Source organism: Triplophysa dalaica, chromosome 23, assembly GCF_015846415.1.
Source record: "Triplophysa dalaica isolate WHDGS20190420 chromosome 23, ASM1584641v1, whole genome shotgun sequence".
NCBI lineage: Eukaryota > Metazoa > Chordata > Actinopteri > Cypriniformes > Nemacheilidae > Triplophysa > Triplophysa dalaica.
In genome coordinates this window covers 7763138-7782670 of record NC_079564.1, presented here as the reverse complement: position 1 = coordinate 7782670, position 19533 = coordinate 7763138, and the positions used below count along the sequence as shown (strand labels likewise).

The following is a 19533-nucleotide window of genomic DNA, read 5'->3' as shown; positions in this document are numbered from 1 at the left end:
GTCAGGACATCTCGTCGGTCACAGCTGGGCTCTCTCACTCATTCTCTCATTAGCTCCCTCTCACTGTCAGCGTCTCACTGCTTCTTTTTATGGGGCAAATTTCGTCGCACACATGTGATTAATTGGTTCCACTGGAGCAGAGTAATTATTTACATCCTGCATATCTGAGGACTTAATAAAAACATCTGACGATCAAGCGCTGACCTTTTCCCTTATGTGCACCGTTCATGTCACCAAAGTCTTTTCAGCAAAGTTGTTTTAAAGTTGAATTGTACAGCAGATGAAGTTCCCTTGTTATTATCTTTGTGCCACGACAGCATGTGTTTCTAACCTGATTTAGTCTCACGCATGCACCACCGCCTGGCTCTCACGATGAACTTGTGTGCCGAATGTGACATAGATTACAGATGTGTCATAACCGGCTAAAGATTTATCCTTCTGCTTTATGTTGTATAACACTGTTCAAATCAGTTGCACATTGCAAAAGTTTGTCAGATTTGGCCTAAATTCTGTTCTGCACAGCTTTGGGAAATCTTACATCAGTTATGTGTGTTTGCCAGATCAGGCCCGGTACTGGGGTGGCTCGACTTGAGGGGGACATCCCATATTCTGGTTGGGCAGATCTAATCGTAGTGCATAGCTTGCTTAATATTTTTCTGTGGTTAAATTGAAGATAATTATTGAAAAGCTAATACAAATTAGTTTTTAATAAAAAGTAAGCACTTTTAATTTTGTATTATTTTAATTGTCAGCAGGACATTTTTGGAGGAACCCAAGAAAGATCTGGAGTGAAATGTCCCCAATAAACCCCCCTGTGTCACATTCAGATCTCTGTCAAATCAAAACTTTCCTATAGGTACCAATGCTGTTCAATTGTAAGACCAAATAAATACTTTTTACATTTATGCATTTGGCAGACGCTTTTATCCAAAGCGAACTTACATTGCATTATATTACACATTTGTATCTGAGTATGTGCAATCCCTGGCATCGAACCCATGACCTTGGCATTGCTAGTGCTAGAACACTGAGCTACAGGAAAGCTTACCATTAATTATTTAATAAATAAATTCTTAAAAGACCCGTGTAAAGGCAATATCTACCCATTCAGTGTTTCTGGATATACAAAAAACCTCTTGCCATTTGAATTTTATTAATTTCACATTAGCTTACAGGCCCACCCAAATGGAAAATCATCCTGTAACAGAACCCAGAAAGTGTGCCTCTAAGTTCACCTCTGAATATGCCACCTATTTATCCACAAAGGTGAGGGCGTTCAAATGCTGAAGGGCCACAGTGCTACAATGCTGATATGCAGCTGGGAATAGTGATAGTGTCATTTGCCGCAACATTCAGCGAGCTCTCGGTGGCCAAGCGTGTAATTAAAACCCCTAAAAATGTCAAACGTTCAGAGCGACAGGCATTATTGTCCTTATCTGTGCACCTCCAGAACGGTGTGTGTGTCTTTGTGCACGCACTGGTTTTAGACGGTAAATGATGGGTTAAAAGAACTGCACGCCTTTCAGAGTTTAATGTCAGGTTAAGCACATATGTTGCTATTCACATCAACAATAGAGCACTAGAATTCAGCCAGTCAATCTGTGTGTTTCATGCATGATTTATATTGACTTGTACAACGTAAAAAATGTTGAGTTCTCTTGTCATCTTGTTTGAGAGCTTGTGAAGGTTTACCTCTTAAAAGGCTTCTTTGATGTGGGCCAGGCTATAGCTCACTGGCCATGTGATGGTTTGACATTTAAATGTCTCAACAACCAAAGCTTTGTAGATCTTGTGGAAAATATCTGAAATCTGTCAGGTAAGAAATGGTTCAGTTTATGATGGCCGATTAGATTTTTGAGACTTTTGCGGATTACATTTTTAATGCCCGGATTACATCTGGAGACTTAATAGACTTCTCGGTTCTTTGGTAACACTTTACAATAACAGGATTTATTAATCTTAGTTTTATGTTAATTTCAGCATTTACTAATACATTGTATTGTAAAGTTGTATCTGTTAACATTAGGGATGTAACGATTCCCTCAGCTCTCAATGCGATGCGATTCACGATACTGATCTCACATTTTATTCTCAATTTATTTTTGAAAAAATTAGTTGAGACAAACGACTAGCCCTTTATTATTTCTCAAATGCTGCACAATTCTTTGTAATGTAAAAATATATTTTATGGCAAATAACAAAACTAAACTGCAATTTTCAAACAAATTCCAAATCAAATAAAAACTAATAAAACAAACGTCTCTTTAATATAAACAAACTAAGTCTTTGTCTGTGCTTTTCTTGGATTTTTTTTTAATTTAAGAAACATCAGTATATCCACGTTTTCCAAGTTTGCAAACACAGCGGCTCCTTCTGTTCCAAACAGTGAAAGCACTGTTCCGGTGAATGGTTACATCCCTAGCTAACATTAGTTAATGCACCATGAACTAACATAAACAATTGCATTGGCATTAGCTAACATTAATAAAGATGAATAAATGCTGAAAATCTACATTGCTTATTATTCATGTTAATAAACTTGTAAAAAGGGATCAAATGCAACCTTATTGTAAAGAGTTAGTGTTTCTTATAAGTATCAGTTCAACTATTTGCTTCTCATAGCATTCATCATGAGAAATAAAAATTGACAAATGAGACACAAAAGTGTTGCCCAACAGTAAGAAGATACGGCTTTGTAATCACTAGAAATACAATAGATCTTTGGAGAATTTGAGTTCATACTGAGTTCATAATCGGCAACTTTGATAGTTTATAGCTTATGATGGTTTTGTATCTTGGCAAATCTCCCACAACTCTAGAGTAGAGACACATGATGTTACTATGGTCTGTTTCACATGGAGGAAATCTATGAAGTATGAAGTGAGTCTTGAGGCAACAAAATGTTCATATTTGTAGCCCCACTTAAGAAGATTATCTTACATGTCGTTACAAACACGTTCATATAAAGATGAGACTCGGTTGTTGTGTTTTTTTTTAAAGTGACTTATAGAATCTTTTACAGCTAAGAGGAGGAAGTCTGCTGTCAGATGTTCAGCACCCCCTACCGCTTACTGTATGTTCCCTTCTGAGGCGAATCAACAGCACAAGATGACTTTATCCAACAGTGATAATTTCATGAGGAGATAAACCTTCTGATACAAATGATAGTTGTGAGCTTTTAGAACCCGGATGTGATGATTTTCTTTTCAATCATGGCAGATAAACCTTTAATGAAAACTGATTGTAGAGGGCAAAGGTCGGAAAAGTGACCTTGTAAAATCTCATTACCTTTGCTGTTTCAAGATAAAGGTCAAACCCATCTTAACAAACACCTTTTGTTTCAATGTTTATGAGCCTCGGGCTCTTATAGATTTGAAAATGTTTTTGCGGCGGAGTGCTCCGGTGACCTTGTGTGTAGTGATGACTGGCTCAATCAGGATTCTCTGTTTTTAAGAGAGCCACATAACTATAGTGCCACAGCCTCCTTTCAACATGGGGAAAGCTTTGTGTCACTCCAAGCATAGCCAGTGCTGGTTTCATCAAAGGGACTAGAAGAGAAACAGGCGGATAAAAATAAATCTTGGATACCTTAGGAGAGTTATGGGTGTGACAGTTTGAAATTGCCGGGTTTGCTGTCCCAGATTTAAATATGACTTTGTCTGTGGCCAGCCTGCCCAAAGCTACCCTTTAACAGCTCCAGAGATATTGAACTGAACGTAAGCCCCAGCGGCAGCATTTCAGTAGTATTGTTTTCGTAACTAGCCTGCAATTTTGGCTGCTTACCCCCAACAAGTTTAATACAGTTCTAACCAAGCCCTCCATCACTTTCACCAGTTGGCTGTCACAGCGTGGGAGAAAGGATAGGTTTTGTATTATTTTTTTCTTCCTTTTTGATGAATATCAACTTAAACAGATGTGCATTGAAAAGTTTGGCGGATGGTTGTTGTTGTTCAATGGTTGACAGATGTTGTTCAGATGAGCATTCTGTAGGTATCGGCTTAGCAGATTGTGAGAGCTTCGGACCTGAAAACTGCATTAGATTTGAAATGGAAATGCTTCTGTCTGGCTGTGAAAAATATCAGGATAAGGAGGTTGCTTGTGGAAAATTCCTTTCCCGCATTGAAAAACAGTAAATGTTTACAGACTGACATGTACACACTGCGCCTAGAAAACTGCCGTGTAATAGTTATTTGCTCAGAGCCTGCTATCACTTTAATGCTTTTTTGATGCTCCGTCATGCCTCTGGTTTCCCTCAATTCAGCAGTGTGAGAAAAGATTAAAGTTAGGATTCAAGAGTGGGGAAGGTGGATCATAAAGGATTGATCAGACATTTTTGTATTTTGTAATAGTAAACAGGAAACACTCATGAGGTCGGCTGGCATACTCTCAAAAATTCTGAGAGACTCTCAGTTATCTTTTTTAAGCAGTCATGATAGCGCAGCGTGATCTTTGGTTTCAGACGGCATGCCCACTGACTGCCAATAAACTGTTCATGAACTGTACACTGACTGTATGCTGGTGTCCTTGAGCACAATGTGTTCTGTGTTGTTCTATTATTTCGGGGATCAGGAATAGTGAACACACAGGGAAGTCACAAGGGTTATATAGTACGAGCTTTTAAGTCCACTGTCCGTTTGCACAAATCCACAAAGTCAACAAAGTGTATGGTAATGAACTATATTACCAGTGAAAATTGTGTGCAGGCAAGTTTTGAGCCCATGCCAAAATTAATCTACCAAATTGTGGAAAAAGTGCAACACAGTCTCAGGGGAATTTGTGACATTGTCACAAACTGAAATCAATTTATTTTGTACACGAATTTCCCCCATTTTTGGTGTCAGTCACCACGACTTATTTCGTGTCACCCAGTACGACTTTCAATCTAATGTATTTTAATATTAGAAATTTTGTATTTCTTTCACATGTATAAATATATATCAACGCAATCTGGTGGGAGTTCATACTTGTTTTACAAGGTGGCACATTCGTGTGAATTCCAATTTCCTACGATCTCATTGAAATGTTTTGTTATGATTTGACCTTTTCCCTGTGATGTTAGGTTTAGGGGCGGGGTTAGGGGAGCCATTTATCGTTGTTTTGCCAAAATTAGCCTTTGCGGCTGTGATTTGGGGGTTTGAGGTGAAGAAGGTGTCAGCAACATCCAAAAATATAAACGACTTCTTTTGATATCAGGTTATAAATATATGAATGCAAATATAAGCATAAATATATTAATGCAAATAAACTTGTGCTGCGTGACTCGAAAAGAAAGTAGTGCTGAGTGACATTAAAAAAGGTTGTGCACACTTACACAAAAAAATGGGGATATTCGTTTCCAAGAACACAAATTAATGGATTCCAAATTTCGTGTCTATGCCACAAACTGCAGTTACACTGGGTTGAAAAGTGTGACAACCAGCCCCAGTCTCTCTACATATTCAACATAAAATGCAAACTTTTAGTCTTCTTACATGTTGGTCTGACAGCCCCTTCCTATCTTAATAGGTGGTTCATGGCCAAAAATAAGCAATGTTAACCAGACTTCATGCTTTTAGAGGAAAGTCTGCCTACACAAGCACATTCAGAATAAGCAGTTGTAAGTAACTTGTCGAGTAACACGTCTGGATTTCACAGTTTGTGAATGTACGATTCTAATCACTTAGACAAGCCACGTAAACCCTTACGGTGATGTAAATTCGAACACTGATGGCCAATTAGAATATTTCCACAGTTGGAGAGGGATCATTCACACAGCACGACTGAGCCGTGTTCAGTCCCCCTTAGCTCATATGAAAATGTCTCTTTAATTATGCATTGTGTGTATTAACGCCTGGAGGCTGCCTGAACCAGACAACCTGTGCTTTCCGTTTTCTGGACCAGATGTTGCTAATGCTTTCTCAGTTCCCTTGCCACAAGGGTTTTGGTGAAAATATCCATATTAGTGGAGACATCAAGAACGGCAGAGGCTAGATGGATTGAAATTGATCTACAGAGGAAAAAAATATCTCGGTTTACTGTCTGCGCTGGTTTGTGTTTCTTTGCTGTCAATCTTTAGTAAACCTCTCTTCCACACGTCCATTATTGGTTTTGCTCAGAGTGAAGTCTGGTGTTTTACAGCATGTGTGTCTTGTCCGCTATGAAACTAGAAGAAGGGTCGGTGGGGGGTGATTTGTGCCTCGTCCACAAGTGGGTTTGAACGCTGTTAAAAGCCATCTGTGCAAACATGGAGAAGGACATAAGCATGTAGAATAGATAGTGTAAAATACAGTATAACATACCCATGATAGCAACAGTATATTGGTCAGTGACCTATACATCTAATTATCTTTTCTTGTTTCTTTTATGTTACGATCATATCTTAATGCTTTCATAGCGGAATCATTTTTATTGCTATAGCACAATATTGTCATTTTTTTCAGCGCTAAATGTTTCTCAAAAATGTGATTAATGTAAAGACTGCAGTTGAGTAATGTAATATGGAGAATATCTGGTGTTATTGCTGGAATAATAAGATCATATTGACCACTGCTGTCTCCCACTACTTTTAACTGACTGTGGCAGGAAGAAGTCACTTTGATCACGAGAGAGAATCTGTGGCAATTGGATGCTGCATGTAGCTGTTGAAATACTTTATCACTGTCATATACATTGTTACTTTCTGTATGACAGACACTGGACCACAGGAGCGATACTTCATGTCGTCATATGTGCAGCTGTGATTAAGGAAACTCGCATGAGATTTACGGTAACCTGACAAATTAACACAATTCTGTTGTCCTCGTGGTCATTGGTTAAGTCTGTGGTTACTGTTTTTCGCGTTGTGCGTTTCCCCACTTTTCATTTTAAAGATATTACGTTAATGAGAAATTTCGAGCCAAATTCAAACCTAAATTATCTATATGAACACTATATGAATGTGTCACAGCGTGTACTGTTAGGCCACAGCTCTGCCCTGCTAATATTTCCTGACTTGTTCTCTAATAGCTTGTTACACAACATCTGCTTCCCAAGAGACTGGAAACAGATCAGGTCACAAACACTGCTAATGGATGTTTGCAAATGTACTAATAAACCGTTGGGTTTGTCATCAACACTAATGTGATTTTTATATTTTCTTTTCTGCGGGCGTGTCTACTTATATAAGAGGATGAGACAGTGTTTAAGCTCTGTGAAGAACTACAATACAAAGTGTTTTTTTATGCATCAGAAAATACCTTTTCATTGGAAATGAAGGGGCTAAATGAATAAAAAAATCTGTCGTTATTTAGTCACCCTTATGTTAATTTATCCTTACTTACATTGTCACTTTACTATAATATATATTTTACATATAGTTCTACGTGTTATACAGTTGTTAGATAAAAAAATACAGTGTACTTGTTTGGATCAACATACATGGACGTTAAGACCAAAAACTTATTATGAGAAACATTTTATTTTAATTAAATAAAATGTATATTCTGCTTTCATAATCTTATTATTCACATTTTCTCAGTATCTCTTTTTTAAAAAATTGTATTTTTGGGCTTACATGATCAATAGAATACATTGGGTATTGACAATTTAAAGGGCTTACTTGATTCCGTGCCCACCATTTGCTGTCAGAAAGCTGCAGAGTCTAAAATATGTACAAGTCAGTCTACAGACATGCATCTCCAAAACCATCAGGCCATTCAAAACAGCGCTTTCATTTGTTGAAAGTCCCTGCGGTCCCAGCTGATGAAAGCAACTTATGCGTAATTGAGTTCTGTACTAGCCTTCTCAAAGACAGACTCAATTTCAACTGTCTTACTCTAGTGGCTATCATAAGAAAGGACAGATGGAGAGATTTTCTATTGACAGGCTCTGGTAAAGCAGTGCCACTGGTGCTTGGCTCAAACGTGGTAAGATCGTGCTTAAGACCCCATTCAGCATGGCTGCAATCAGATGCTACAGAGTGTCCATGCCCTGCAGGCCATTATAAATGTAATCTATAACAACAATGTAAGCATCTCACGATGAGTGCTGATCTGAACTGGAGTTTTACTTTTCGTGAATGCTGTGTTAGAGGCTCTGATGGTGTATGCCTTGGACGCTCTGTGCTGATTTGTGGAAGAGAGGTCAAAGGTTACAGATGAATGTGAAGACCTCAACAGCTGCATTTTCTTTATCTGGCTACAGTCTGTGCTTGACGCTCATTTACTCACATCTAACTATTCTATACTTATATGTGTACAGTTATCAACTGACATGAATGGTGTTGGACAATGTTAGCCGATCTGTTTAACCAACGATGTCACCTTCACTCCGGAGTAATTAGTCACATGGCTTTTAGGACTCAAATACAACTTTACCCACGACTATGTGCCTATGTGAGATAAGATGGCAGATTTCCAATTGCATGTTGCATTTATATTGGGCTGGTATGTGGTCATGAGATATCTTTATATAGTAAGTCCACACATACGACTGTCACTCATTTTGTATGAATGTATATCGATCCTTTTACACTTACAGTATTTGTAAAAATATTGCAAATTTTCCTAAATGTTGAACCTCTAAGCATTAAAAATTACTTTAAATAATGATGTGTTGAAGTCTCTCCAAAATCTAAACGGAAGTTTTGTGGATTTTAGTATAAATCTGTTGTGAATACAGATTGTATCATTTGCTTACCAAAGGCGGTAGCCATTTTCTTGCATTGGTTTTGTGTTCATACATTAGAAGTGAATGGGAACCGCCATTTTTCGGCTGCCTACACTCATTAAAATGTATTATTTTGTGTTCGACAGAAGAAAGAAAGTCATACAGGTTTGAAATGACAAGGGGATGAGTAAATGATGACATAATCGTTATTGTCTGGTGAACTATTCCTTTAAGTTTCTTGTCATATTCCAGGCTGTTGGTAAACTAAACACTACTTGGAATTTTAAAAGAGGGAGGGACCACTCTATGTCCCGTCGTCCTGTTTCAGTAAAAGTTCTGTCAATGCAGCAAACAAAGCTGCACATTCCAAGGCACATCAGCGAGTCTTTAAGCACTGTAATAATGTTGATCAATGACTTTGTAATGATTAGTGAAGGTTAGATGAAGGTAAATATAGTGTGACCAATAAAATCAATCAACCTCTTAACAATGAATCAGTCATATTTTCTCACTTTCTCTCCCCCTGTAGTGTCCAGTGGCAGATACCCAGTGCTCTATGACCCTGCCCCAGCAGTACTGAGCAGAGTCCAGTGGACCCCCATGGCTCCCCCTGCAGAGGGAACGCCCCTGGCCCGCTGCCTAGTCGTGGTGCACAGTCTGCTGCTGCTGTTTCCCAGAGGAGTGCCCTGCCGGGGGGCCACACGGGCCTCTGAGTCCCCCTGCCACAAAGCGGAACACCCGCTCATCTCACACACAGGTCAGCATCTCTTTCATATGCAGATTTTTACTGCAGACCTATGAGCTTTTGCTGCCCATGGGCTTGAAGTCAGTCAATTTATTCACTCTTAAATTGGGTAATGCTCATCATGTAATTGATATTTTTCTGTGATTCACTTTGTCTTGTTGCTCTCTGTGTGAATGGGCCATTAAAAACCTTATTTGAATGACTACAGCAATATTATTCTGCTGAATATTGGTTTTGGCCCAAATCAAAGAGCCATAATTGCATTGATAGACTCGGTCACCTTCCCCATAGCTTAAATAAAGTCATTGTCATGCCTGGGGAATATGCATTGTGTTCCATGTAAATTTTGCAGGCAGATTTCAATAAGCAATAGTGCAGCTGTATGTCAAAGCCAAAGGGGGTCTGTTGGGGCTAATGGAGTGGAATAGCAAGGTCATTGTTTTTGCCTAGCGATCAGTTTCAACTGTACGTAAACTCTTAAACAATTAAGCTGTCTATATTTATGGTCTGGTGAATTGTAATATGGACGTGTGGCTAATTTATCCATTGATTTTCCAAATGGAATAAAAACCTCATGTCCATGTGCCAAACACAAGCTACTGTATGCTTTAGAACAGGACCCTCAGGTGTGCAAACAGACAAATTTCACATATAAGGTCTGGGAATGATAATGACTTTCTTCTGCAGAACACAAAATTAGATATTTTGAAGAATGTTTGGAAACCAAACAAACGTTTACCTCTTTTGTACTTGCATTGTTACCTTTTGTAAGTCAACATGTACCGCTGTTGTTTGGTTACCCACGTACTATATAAAAAAAAATATTATTTTGTGTTCTGCATAAGAAAGTCACAGGCTGAGTAAATGATGACACCATTTTTTTTTGGGATGAACGGTCACTTTAAGGCAAAATGCAAAATGCTCGCTCATTTGCTAATCGCTTTGGATTACAGCATCTGCTAAATGAATGAATGAATGTAAATCAACACATGTCAAATTTGACCCAAAATCTACATCTGTGTCTAACATCTATCCCTCTCACAAACATTGTAAAACATTTTGAATCGCACCCCATTTATCAGATATACACAATAAATGCAGTGGGAATGGAATAAAAAACATTTATTCTGGGATTTGTGGGTTGGGCACTGGCCTTTCTGAGTTTTCTTCAGTTGGTTGAACTGCTCTGCTAAGACTTCTAAAATAAGTTTTGAACTCTTAATGCCCTTTACAGGCACAGTTGTCATCTGGACTTCAGATTATGCGGTGAATTCTGAAGGACCTTTTATTTAGACATGTCCATTTTAAAGCTCAACAATAACGATTTTTCTGCCCTGCTCATTATTGCAAAATATGTTATTTAACAATTTTTTTTATTAAAGGTATAGTTGATCAAGAAAATAAAAATTATGTCATCATTTACTTACCCTCATGTCATTTCAAACCTGTAACTTTCTTCCACAGAACATAAAAGAAGATATTTTGAATAATGTTTGTAAACGAACAAGAGCAGGACCCATTCACTTAAATTGTTTAGACACAAAACCAATGCAGGTCAATGGGTACTGCCGTTGTTTGGTACTTGTACATTCTTCAAAATATCTTCTATTGTTTTCTGCACATTTGAAATGACAAGAGGGCGAGAAAATGGTGACAGAATTTTCATTTATGGGTGAACCCTTTAATATAAATAATACAGTAGTTTATTTATATTTCATTTTCATTTTACACTTGCCTTGAGTTACCAGGCCAGAATTATTATTGACATTATCAAAACTCGTCTCAATATAAATCCAGTAACCTTAAAATTCACCACAGATAAAAACAGCATTCAGTATTTCCCGAAACTGTTTACACGTAAAATTGATACTTTTAAATTGTAGTAATAGATACGCTTGTACAGTCTGTTCTAAGAAATGTTTTGCTTCGTGAAAAAGTTTCCTCTGTAATTATAGGTGAATACACAGCTAGTTTTGTGTTCATCTTGACAAAGAGTGAAGAGGGATTGATGGTCCTGCTTTTTCTTTTTAAACCTTTCAGACTTTGTCAGACAGACCACCTAGCAAGCTAATTTAAACGGAATTAAAGACCGAGAGAAACATTTTGCTCTCTCTTTAAATTTGCCTTTCTGAATCAAGCCTGCAGCCTACATTTATGCTGGAGTATGTTCCTTGCAGCGTCTTTGAAAAAATCAATAAAAAGGGTTGAGTAGCTCAGATGCGTGTGTCCATCCCGACCAAAAGAGAGACATTGGCAAGGAGAGAGTTTTCCTAAATGAAACACCTCTGCTTTGCGATGCTCTCTGAGCGCTGTCTTCAAATATTTCTATGTGGATCACGTAACCCTTGTCTTTAAGGGATCAAAACCTGGGAAGGACACAATTGACGGTCGTCTTTTCCCTGCGTGGACTATAAAGATGATAAATACATGTCCCCGCAGCCATGCTAGAACCACAGCTGAGCTCCGATGTTAGATCTCTGTAATAAAGACTGACATTGGCTGACTGTAAAAAAGTGAACATGTGAGTCATGGAGCCGTATTGCTTTGCACAGCTCATACGTGGGTGTTGGTAAAATATTGTTCTAGACAGATGATGTAAATCTAGATTGATGATGTACATTCGTGAGCTTTGCGTGTTGTTTTGGTCTAGACTCCAGAGAGCTATTTTTTCTTTCTGTGTGAAGGAGGGAAAACAAGGCTTTTCTTTTGTTGTAAATGACAGGCTTTATAAACCAGATGGTTCCCTGCAGGTATATATCTTATGATTGGTGGCGAGTGTCTGCACAGGCTTGCCGGTGAAGAAATAAGGCCAACTTTCAACATCATTTGGTTTTATGTCTGAACTTAAGGCTTCAGGAAAGGAAGAGAAGGAGGGATTTCCCCCATAGCGAAGTTACGCAATGTCAAGTTTTTCAAGTTGTGATGATCAGTAAACAAGAAGCGAACTGTCGTCAGTCAAGATTAATTGTGTTATTGATAAACAGAGAGTTGCAAGACCGCTCCTGAACATGGTCATTTGAAATTCAAATCTATTTCACTTTTTCATTATAAATTATGACCTACAAATATTGGAGAATCGTAGATGCTTCTTCATAACTGTTTATCACGACTTTTCTTTGTTTTTTTAAGGATTCAATAAATATTTTTTTAGGACTATCAATAAGGTCACAGTCTTTTGAATTGTATGATCTAAGCCTGCACTTGAATACACAATAGATTTCTTCAGCGCCGCATTAAGTTGAACTTGTCTATTGCTGCATCAAATGCATCTGCATTTATAAATGTTATTTAGCTTTAATGTCATAATTTAAAAATAAACACTCTTTAGGTTGGTTGGTTTCATTTCATTTATAATCTTGCTTTGGGCTCGTCCTATGTAATTTTGGTAAGTAAAGTTTTTTGATCAACTTTGTTCCAAAAGTACAAGGACACTAGAATTTACACTGCTGTGGTATGTTAGATTTGACTTCCCGCACTCAAAGAATCTTTAAAATGAGGAAGTACATAAATATCTATTAAAGGAAACAGTGGAGATTGTTCAAGAAAACAAGATTATAGCCAGGGTTTCTGGCTCTTTCACACATCGACTTGTGTTCTTCTACAAAGTTGGCTTTAAAACCTAGGTGGCCTAATGCATCATTATTTTCACGAAATTTTAGACTCACACATGTTCCAAACATGATGATTGTAGTAAAAGATATGCATCTTGTTTATACTTCGAATTTTAGACAACTGGTTTAGGCCAAAATAAAAGCACCATTGTATGTATCCTTTTCAAAGAAAGCAGTCCCAAAATGCATTGAAACAAGCTTAGAAAAAAATATATTTAATTTGGCAGATGGCTCCAGTGTGTGAAGCTTTTCTTGTTATAAAAGTTATGCGTAAAAGGAGGCTCTTAAAAATAAAGGTGCCATAAAATGACCATTTTTGGTTTGACAATGAACCCTCTTTAAAGAACCATCTCTTTCTTATCTTTTTATAATCTCAAGAACCTTTTTTTGCCACAAAGAACCTTTTGTGAAACAGATAGGTTCATCGGATGTTAATGGTTCTTTATGGAACCGTTTAGACAAAAAAGGTTCACCATGGCATCATAAAGCACCTTTATTTTTAAGAGTGAAGGCTAAGCAACATGAAACCCTATTAGCTAACATGACTGAACTACAGTACACCAAAGTATTCGCTTTTTAAGTCATTCAGCCCAATGATATTTAGTTTTTATTGTCACATTATTAAAATGCTTCACAAATTGACTGTAGCACCATATTGGGTCTCCACATTCACTTTGGACTTCCATTCTTAATGAAGTTGGGTTATCCCACAGAGACGTGCAAGATTAATGGAGGGGCACTGTGGTAACTAATGCTGTTGATCTTTGGGGGATTCTGGCTTCCTATTCTATGCTTGAGATGATAATTTTCTGAAAAAAACATGCCCACAAGAGTTCAGGAGACTTTCTTCTCATTTACATTTCCTTTACTTCGTTTTTATTTAATTATGTATTTCATTTGTCTTATGATGCTAAAATATATAAACAAAAATGATTTCTTCTCTTTTTTTGTAGCTCCATTTCTGCTGAGTTTACTCTGAAAAAATAATTGATTAGTTTAGCAGATGCTTTTATCCAAAGCAATGCGCAAATGAGAGAGCATTTAATACATACTTAACAAAAAGGTGCTTGATGAAAACAATAGAAGTACCGTTTTTGTCTTAACGGTTCCATAAAGAACCCTTAACATTCTAAGAACTTTTCTGTTTCACCAAAGGTTCTTTGTGGTGAAATAGGGTTATTTATAACAAGATAAGAAAGAGGTAAGAAAGATTGTTTTTTTAACCTTTGACTGATTGGTTCTTCTATGGCATTGTTGTTAAGACCTTTAAAGCATCTTTATTTTTAAGAGTGTAGTAGTCAGTGAGCCAAAGACATATCGTCAAATATCGGCACTTTTGAATACTTTTTATTAGCTAGATATTTGCAAAACCCAGTGACAAGCATAAAGGGTGACTAATAATAATGATTTATGGGTAAAAATAAAAATAAAATTCGAAACATGGAGATAAAAGGTCTCCGAAGGACACAAGCGATATGCAGTTTACAAGGCTACAGTATGTTTACACGTAAGTTAAAGCTTATTTTTGAATTAATATAAACACAGTTAAACTGTGGAAAGTAGACACTTGATATATATGATATGACATATGATATGGAATGCTTCAGTATACATATACAATATGTTAACCCGATGACTGTAAATACAGTATATAGGATGTTCACAGCCATCAGTGATGTATGTGGAGTGTGACAAAACCATTTCTTTTTGAACTTTACGAACTTGGAAACATGAGAAACTTCCTTCCAGAGCCAGACAAACTCAATGAGCAGGGATAATGTGACTTTGAAAATTAGCATAACTGGACCAGCTAGCCAAGTAGCTATCACATTACCACAGAGGCAGGTAGGGCAGAGATGTTACACAGTGTAAGACTGACGCTTTGATGCCAGGGGGCAGAGGTTAATACCAAAGGCGCCACAGTGAGAACATTTGCTATGCACATTACACACTTCACACAAACAAACACACACACCCGGTGCCTGCAAACTGACTGAAAAAATGATTTTCCCTGAGGTACATAAAACAAATGTGTGTGTGTGCTGACTTGTTTCCTCTCCCTTGATGCAGAAATCGAGCCATGGATCCGCCGGTTCAAAGCTGAGGGCACAGTCGATTACTCACAGCTGACCTTCGACCCCGGACAGAACGAACTAATCGTAGGCGCCAGGTAACGGTGGCTTCTTCTATCACTGTGTGAAATTTAATTAGAATTCAGGGATGTAGCAAAGTATGTGTCTTAGTATACACAAATAGTGCTGTTCGTTGTCAAAGCCTGTGACAATGTGTCTGCTAGTCCTATTCACATTTTGCTGTTTTTTAGCTACGTTAAACGGACACCCACCGTGAAAATGTCGCAATTCTACAATTTCCAAGTGATTGGCTCGATACCGATATGTAATGCGGCTGCACAACCAACACAATTAAACAGTAAAAGACATCGTGACTTACAAAGAAAATTGAAATCTTTTTCGCTGACAGATACTTTTATAAAATGTGAGAATAGGATTGGTTTCTCTCTGTCCGGCTCTAATTAATAAGTGTGATGATTTCCACCCAGACTTTCCAACTGTCCTGCCGAACATCTTCAGTTAAATTAATCTCATATTCCTGATCTGTCAGTGGCTTGGAAGGTCTCCAAGCAATTATTTTGTGACAACCACAGAAACGGTTTAAAATGAAGCGGTGTAACACTTCACGCATCCACGAGCTAAAAATGGTAGAATAATTACTTTTTCTTAGAGAAGAGGGGATTACTCTACACTTCACCGGTGGTTCATTGTATCAGTAGAAAAGTTTTTTGAATTACAAGTAACACCACAGGAAGTGCTAGTTAGCTGTCAAAATCTAAATACAATGTGCAGTCATCAAGTGAGTCTATTTAGAGATTCTATCAGGAATGTCTGTTGCTATGAGCAAGTGTTAAAAAGCAAACCCTTTAAGAGCGGATATGTTCTGACGTTTGGGAGACTGTCCGAAAGACTCCAAGGCCATTTTAATCGCTTGAAAAGCGCACTAACATTGGGTTAAATATTCCTAAAATTTTTAGAACGTATTAAAATGGCGCTTCTTGAGAACAGACAAAACACTCAATCTGAACAGAGCCTCAACGTAAAAATAAACTCTCTTACCGCTCTGATTATTTTCCTAGAATGAGAAAGCTCACTCGCTCAGTTTCCACTAATGGCTCGGGCTGTCAATAGAGCTCTTTTACTTTGGATGTTTGGCACTCACCCTGGAGTCAGCCAGTCCCGCAAACAAGACAAACAGAAACAACTGGAGCTCAGGGAATCCAGTAAAGCACATTAGATCGAGACTGGGAACTGTACAACAATCATTTCCAGCAACTTGTTTAGATAGGAGAAATCTACGTCAAAACAAATATAAACATTTATAAATAATAAATAGTTCTAAAGAATAAAAGGAGGGCCAATGCATTGAAGATTTTAAGCTCCCACATGTCTGCCTGTTATTCATACATCATCTTGAAGACTTTGATTAGTTTGCTCAGGTGTTTGATTAAGGATGGCGCTAAATTCTCGAGGACGGTGGCCCTCAGGACAGATTTGAATAGTCGTGATTTAGGGGATTAATGTTGTTTAAATTGGGTTGTGAGGAGACAAACTAAAGTCTTGTGGAGCTCCTCGAGGATTTCTGCTTGATTTGTTCTCCCTGGAGCAGATTTTCTGGCTGTGCTGTCAGTGCACAGGGCCTCACAAACACACCCACAGTCTGGACTAATGGACTGTGTGAAGGTGCTGCGGTGGCGGGGCCATTTTATCAAGGTCACTGAACAACAGGGTTCTTACAAAGATACCCAAGGGCTCAAGCAATATTTCTGCCAATTACCAAGAGAAACTAGTCAAAATACAGATTATGAATCATGATGAATTTAGTTGTGCCTCTTCACAAGTTTTCCAACTATTTTTGTGTTAGAAAATCTCGCTCTGTTGAGCAGTCTGTCCGTTAAGGGCTACTGTAGAAACAACATGGCGAATTCCATGTTAGGGGACCCGCAGTGTATGTAGATAGAAATGGCTCATTTTAAGGTAATAAAAACATAACACTTCATTACACAAGGTCTTTGCACCTCTGAGGACATTACTATGTATATAACATTGCATTTCTGTCAATAGATCCTCTAAAAATGTACACATTGGACTTTTAACCCTCAATTGCATGAACGCAAATCATACAAAAACTTACAGATGAGACCTATGAAATAATACGAAGAATCAATACCCCATTTTACGAATTTTCATGAGATTGGTACTTTCAGTTGGGCCTGGAGGAGATGCGCCCTACCCATAGAAAATTCCCTCGGGCCCTGTCAATATTGATGAAGTGCTGCCTGGAAACTTCAAAGAGCAACTGTACATTCACATAACAATGCAACAAGTAAAACAAAAAGTGTAGAAATCAATTACCTGGAATGAGCACCATTCCACAGGTTCAATACAAGAGAATGTCATTGATAGCTGTCACAGAGGTAACAGCCCAGTGTCCTGTGCAAAGCATCCATTGATATCGATAAGCTTAAACTTTGAAAGAGTGAAACACAATCACAGTAACCTGTTTATCATGTTCTCTCTTATGCAATAATACAGGCTCCATTGTCATGCCGTGTAAGTGTGCATGAGTGCTTTTGTCTTTAACAGATGGATAGAAAATCATGCCAGACAGATTGATAGACAGATTGATTTGTCGTTCTGCCTACACAATTCAATTTTCCAATTTAGTTGGCGGAGATGTTGTTACAGTAAACTAACTGTATTCGAGAAGATGTTTGGAGGAGCACATTTTGTCTCTTTCACTCAGTGCAAAAAAAATACAAGAGGCTTTCTGGATTTAGAATGCAGTCAGCATTAACAGGCCTGTGCTGTTTCACACAAACACCTTATCCTAAGGCAAGGTCTCGCACCAGCTCATTAAAGTGACAGTGGGCTACATACTTTGCATAAGAGGTTTTTCACTCCAACACACATTTAGCCCTCAGCCAGGTTTTCCAATCATTTGAAAATATATAAAAATTAGTTAGTACACCAGGTCATACGCGTTAAACAGGGAGTAAATAGAGAGCACATTAATATGATTTATTCATCAATTAATTTGGCAATTAAGTTGCACGGAAACATAACATTCACACCCTTGTTTACTTCTAGAAAACATTCCTCTCACGGTATCGGCTGCTATTACAGACTGAATGACCCGAAACGTCGCAACATCATTTATAACCCCAATGCCACCCCCCCTCTGAGACAACTACTGCTCCGGCCCCTCGAGGATAATCATACCTTTTGTCTTTTCTCTCAATCTCTTTCAGAAACCATCTCTTCAGGCTACATTTAGAGGATCTATCATTGATCCAGGTGAGTGAGAAAGTCTGTATGTCTCCTTTTTGTTTGTTCCAACCCAGAATTTATCAGACGGCTCAAAACCCAGGATGAGACTAACAGGTGTCGCTGCTGTTATGTGTGAATGCCAATTACAGTCGCTTCATAAACTCGGGGAGACGCACTCGGGCAATTTAAAAGCTGTCGATTCACTTTCGACACAATAGAAACGTGACTTGCGTTTGGGCACCGTCGGCTGATGCTTCCAGTTGAAGTGTTGTTTGAACTTTCTGTGAGCTTTATTTTACCTGTTTAGAAGCTGTTCTAATTTTTATGACCAGGTGTCTGTTTTTGCACACATTTACATTAGGATATTTTAAACAATTATGTATGGCAATGGCTGAGTATGATTAAAGGATAGTTCACCCCAAAATTACATTACAAAACTGTATGACTTTCTTTCTTCTGCAGAACACAAAAGAAGATATTTTGTAGAATGTTGGTAATTTTCTGGCCATTATTGACTCCAAAAAAGTGGTTTGGAGTCTATACAGTTTTAAGTTTCAGACATTTCTGAAAATATCTTCTTTTGTGTTCCATAGAAGAAAGCATCATATACAGTATGTGTTTAAGTGACATAACGGTGAATAAATTAATCACAGCATGAACCATCCCTTTAATGAGTCGTAGAATCATGTTCTTCCAGACGTTATGCTTCAGAGTCATACTATGAAAGCCAGAACCAATAAATGGTTTAAGATGGTCAAACCAGCATCAAAACATAACTAACCCAGCATATGCTGTTTTTTTTCAACAGGTTAATCGACCTGAAAAGCTATCCCTGAACTTATAAGTTTTTTGATATTCATTTTCAAACATAATTACTCAAGAGTAACTGCTGGCTGAGAGTGGCTGTAGCAAGCCAGTTTACTATCTCCCTTCCATTGCGTTTACTATCTTATAACCCTGTAAATAATAATTCAAACATAGACATGTTTGAAAAATGTGATGCTTTTCCCAGTGTAAAGAAGGGGGTTCTTTCCAGGCCTCTAAAAGACCAACCAATGACTGTTTAACATCACGGGGTCTCCTCAAAGAGAGTGACCTCCTGGGGGAAAGAGCAAACAGACCAGCCCCAATTCTTGAGCCTTTTGTTCAAACCCGCTCACAGGAAACCAACATCACAAAGATGAGCCCTTCCACTTCTCTCTGGCCAACG

The 19533-nt window shown here is 38.0% G+C and overlaps 1 protein-coding gene across 2 annotated transcripts in view; it reads left to right on the top strand.

Annotated features, from left to right (window-relative positions):
* sema5a (sema domain, seven thrombospondin repeats (type 1 and type 1-like), transmembrane domain (TM) and short cytoplasmic domain, (semaphorin) 5A) overlaps positions 1–19533 on the top strand; it is a 98948-nt gene that overhangs the window by 17615 nt on the left and 61800 nt on the right. For both annotated transcript variants that reach the window (XR_008905495.1, XM_056738682.1), the window contains exons 2-4: positions 9155–9382; positions 15052–15151; positions 18305–18350. Coding sequence is in view for 1 of the 2 variants with exons in the window: in XM_056738682.1 (XP_056594660.1) it covers positions 9226–9382; positions 15052–15151; positions 18305–18350 (303 nt within the window). In the remaining variant the exon portion in view is untranslated. The remainder of the gene's footprint in view (positions 1–9154; positions 9383–15051; positions 15152–18304; positions 18351–19533) is intronic.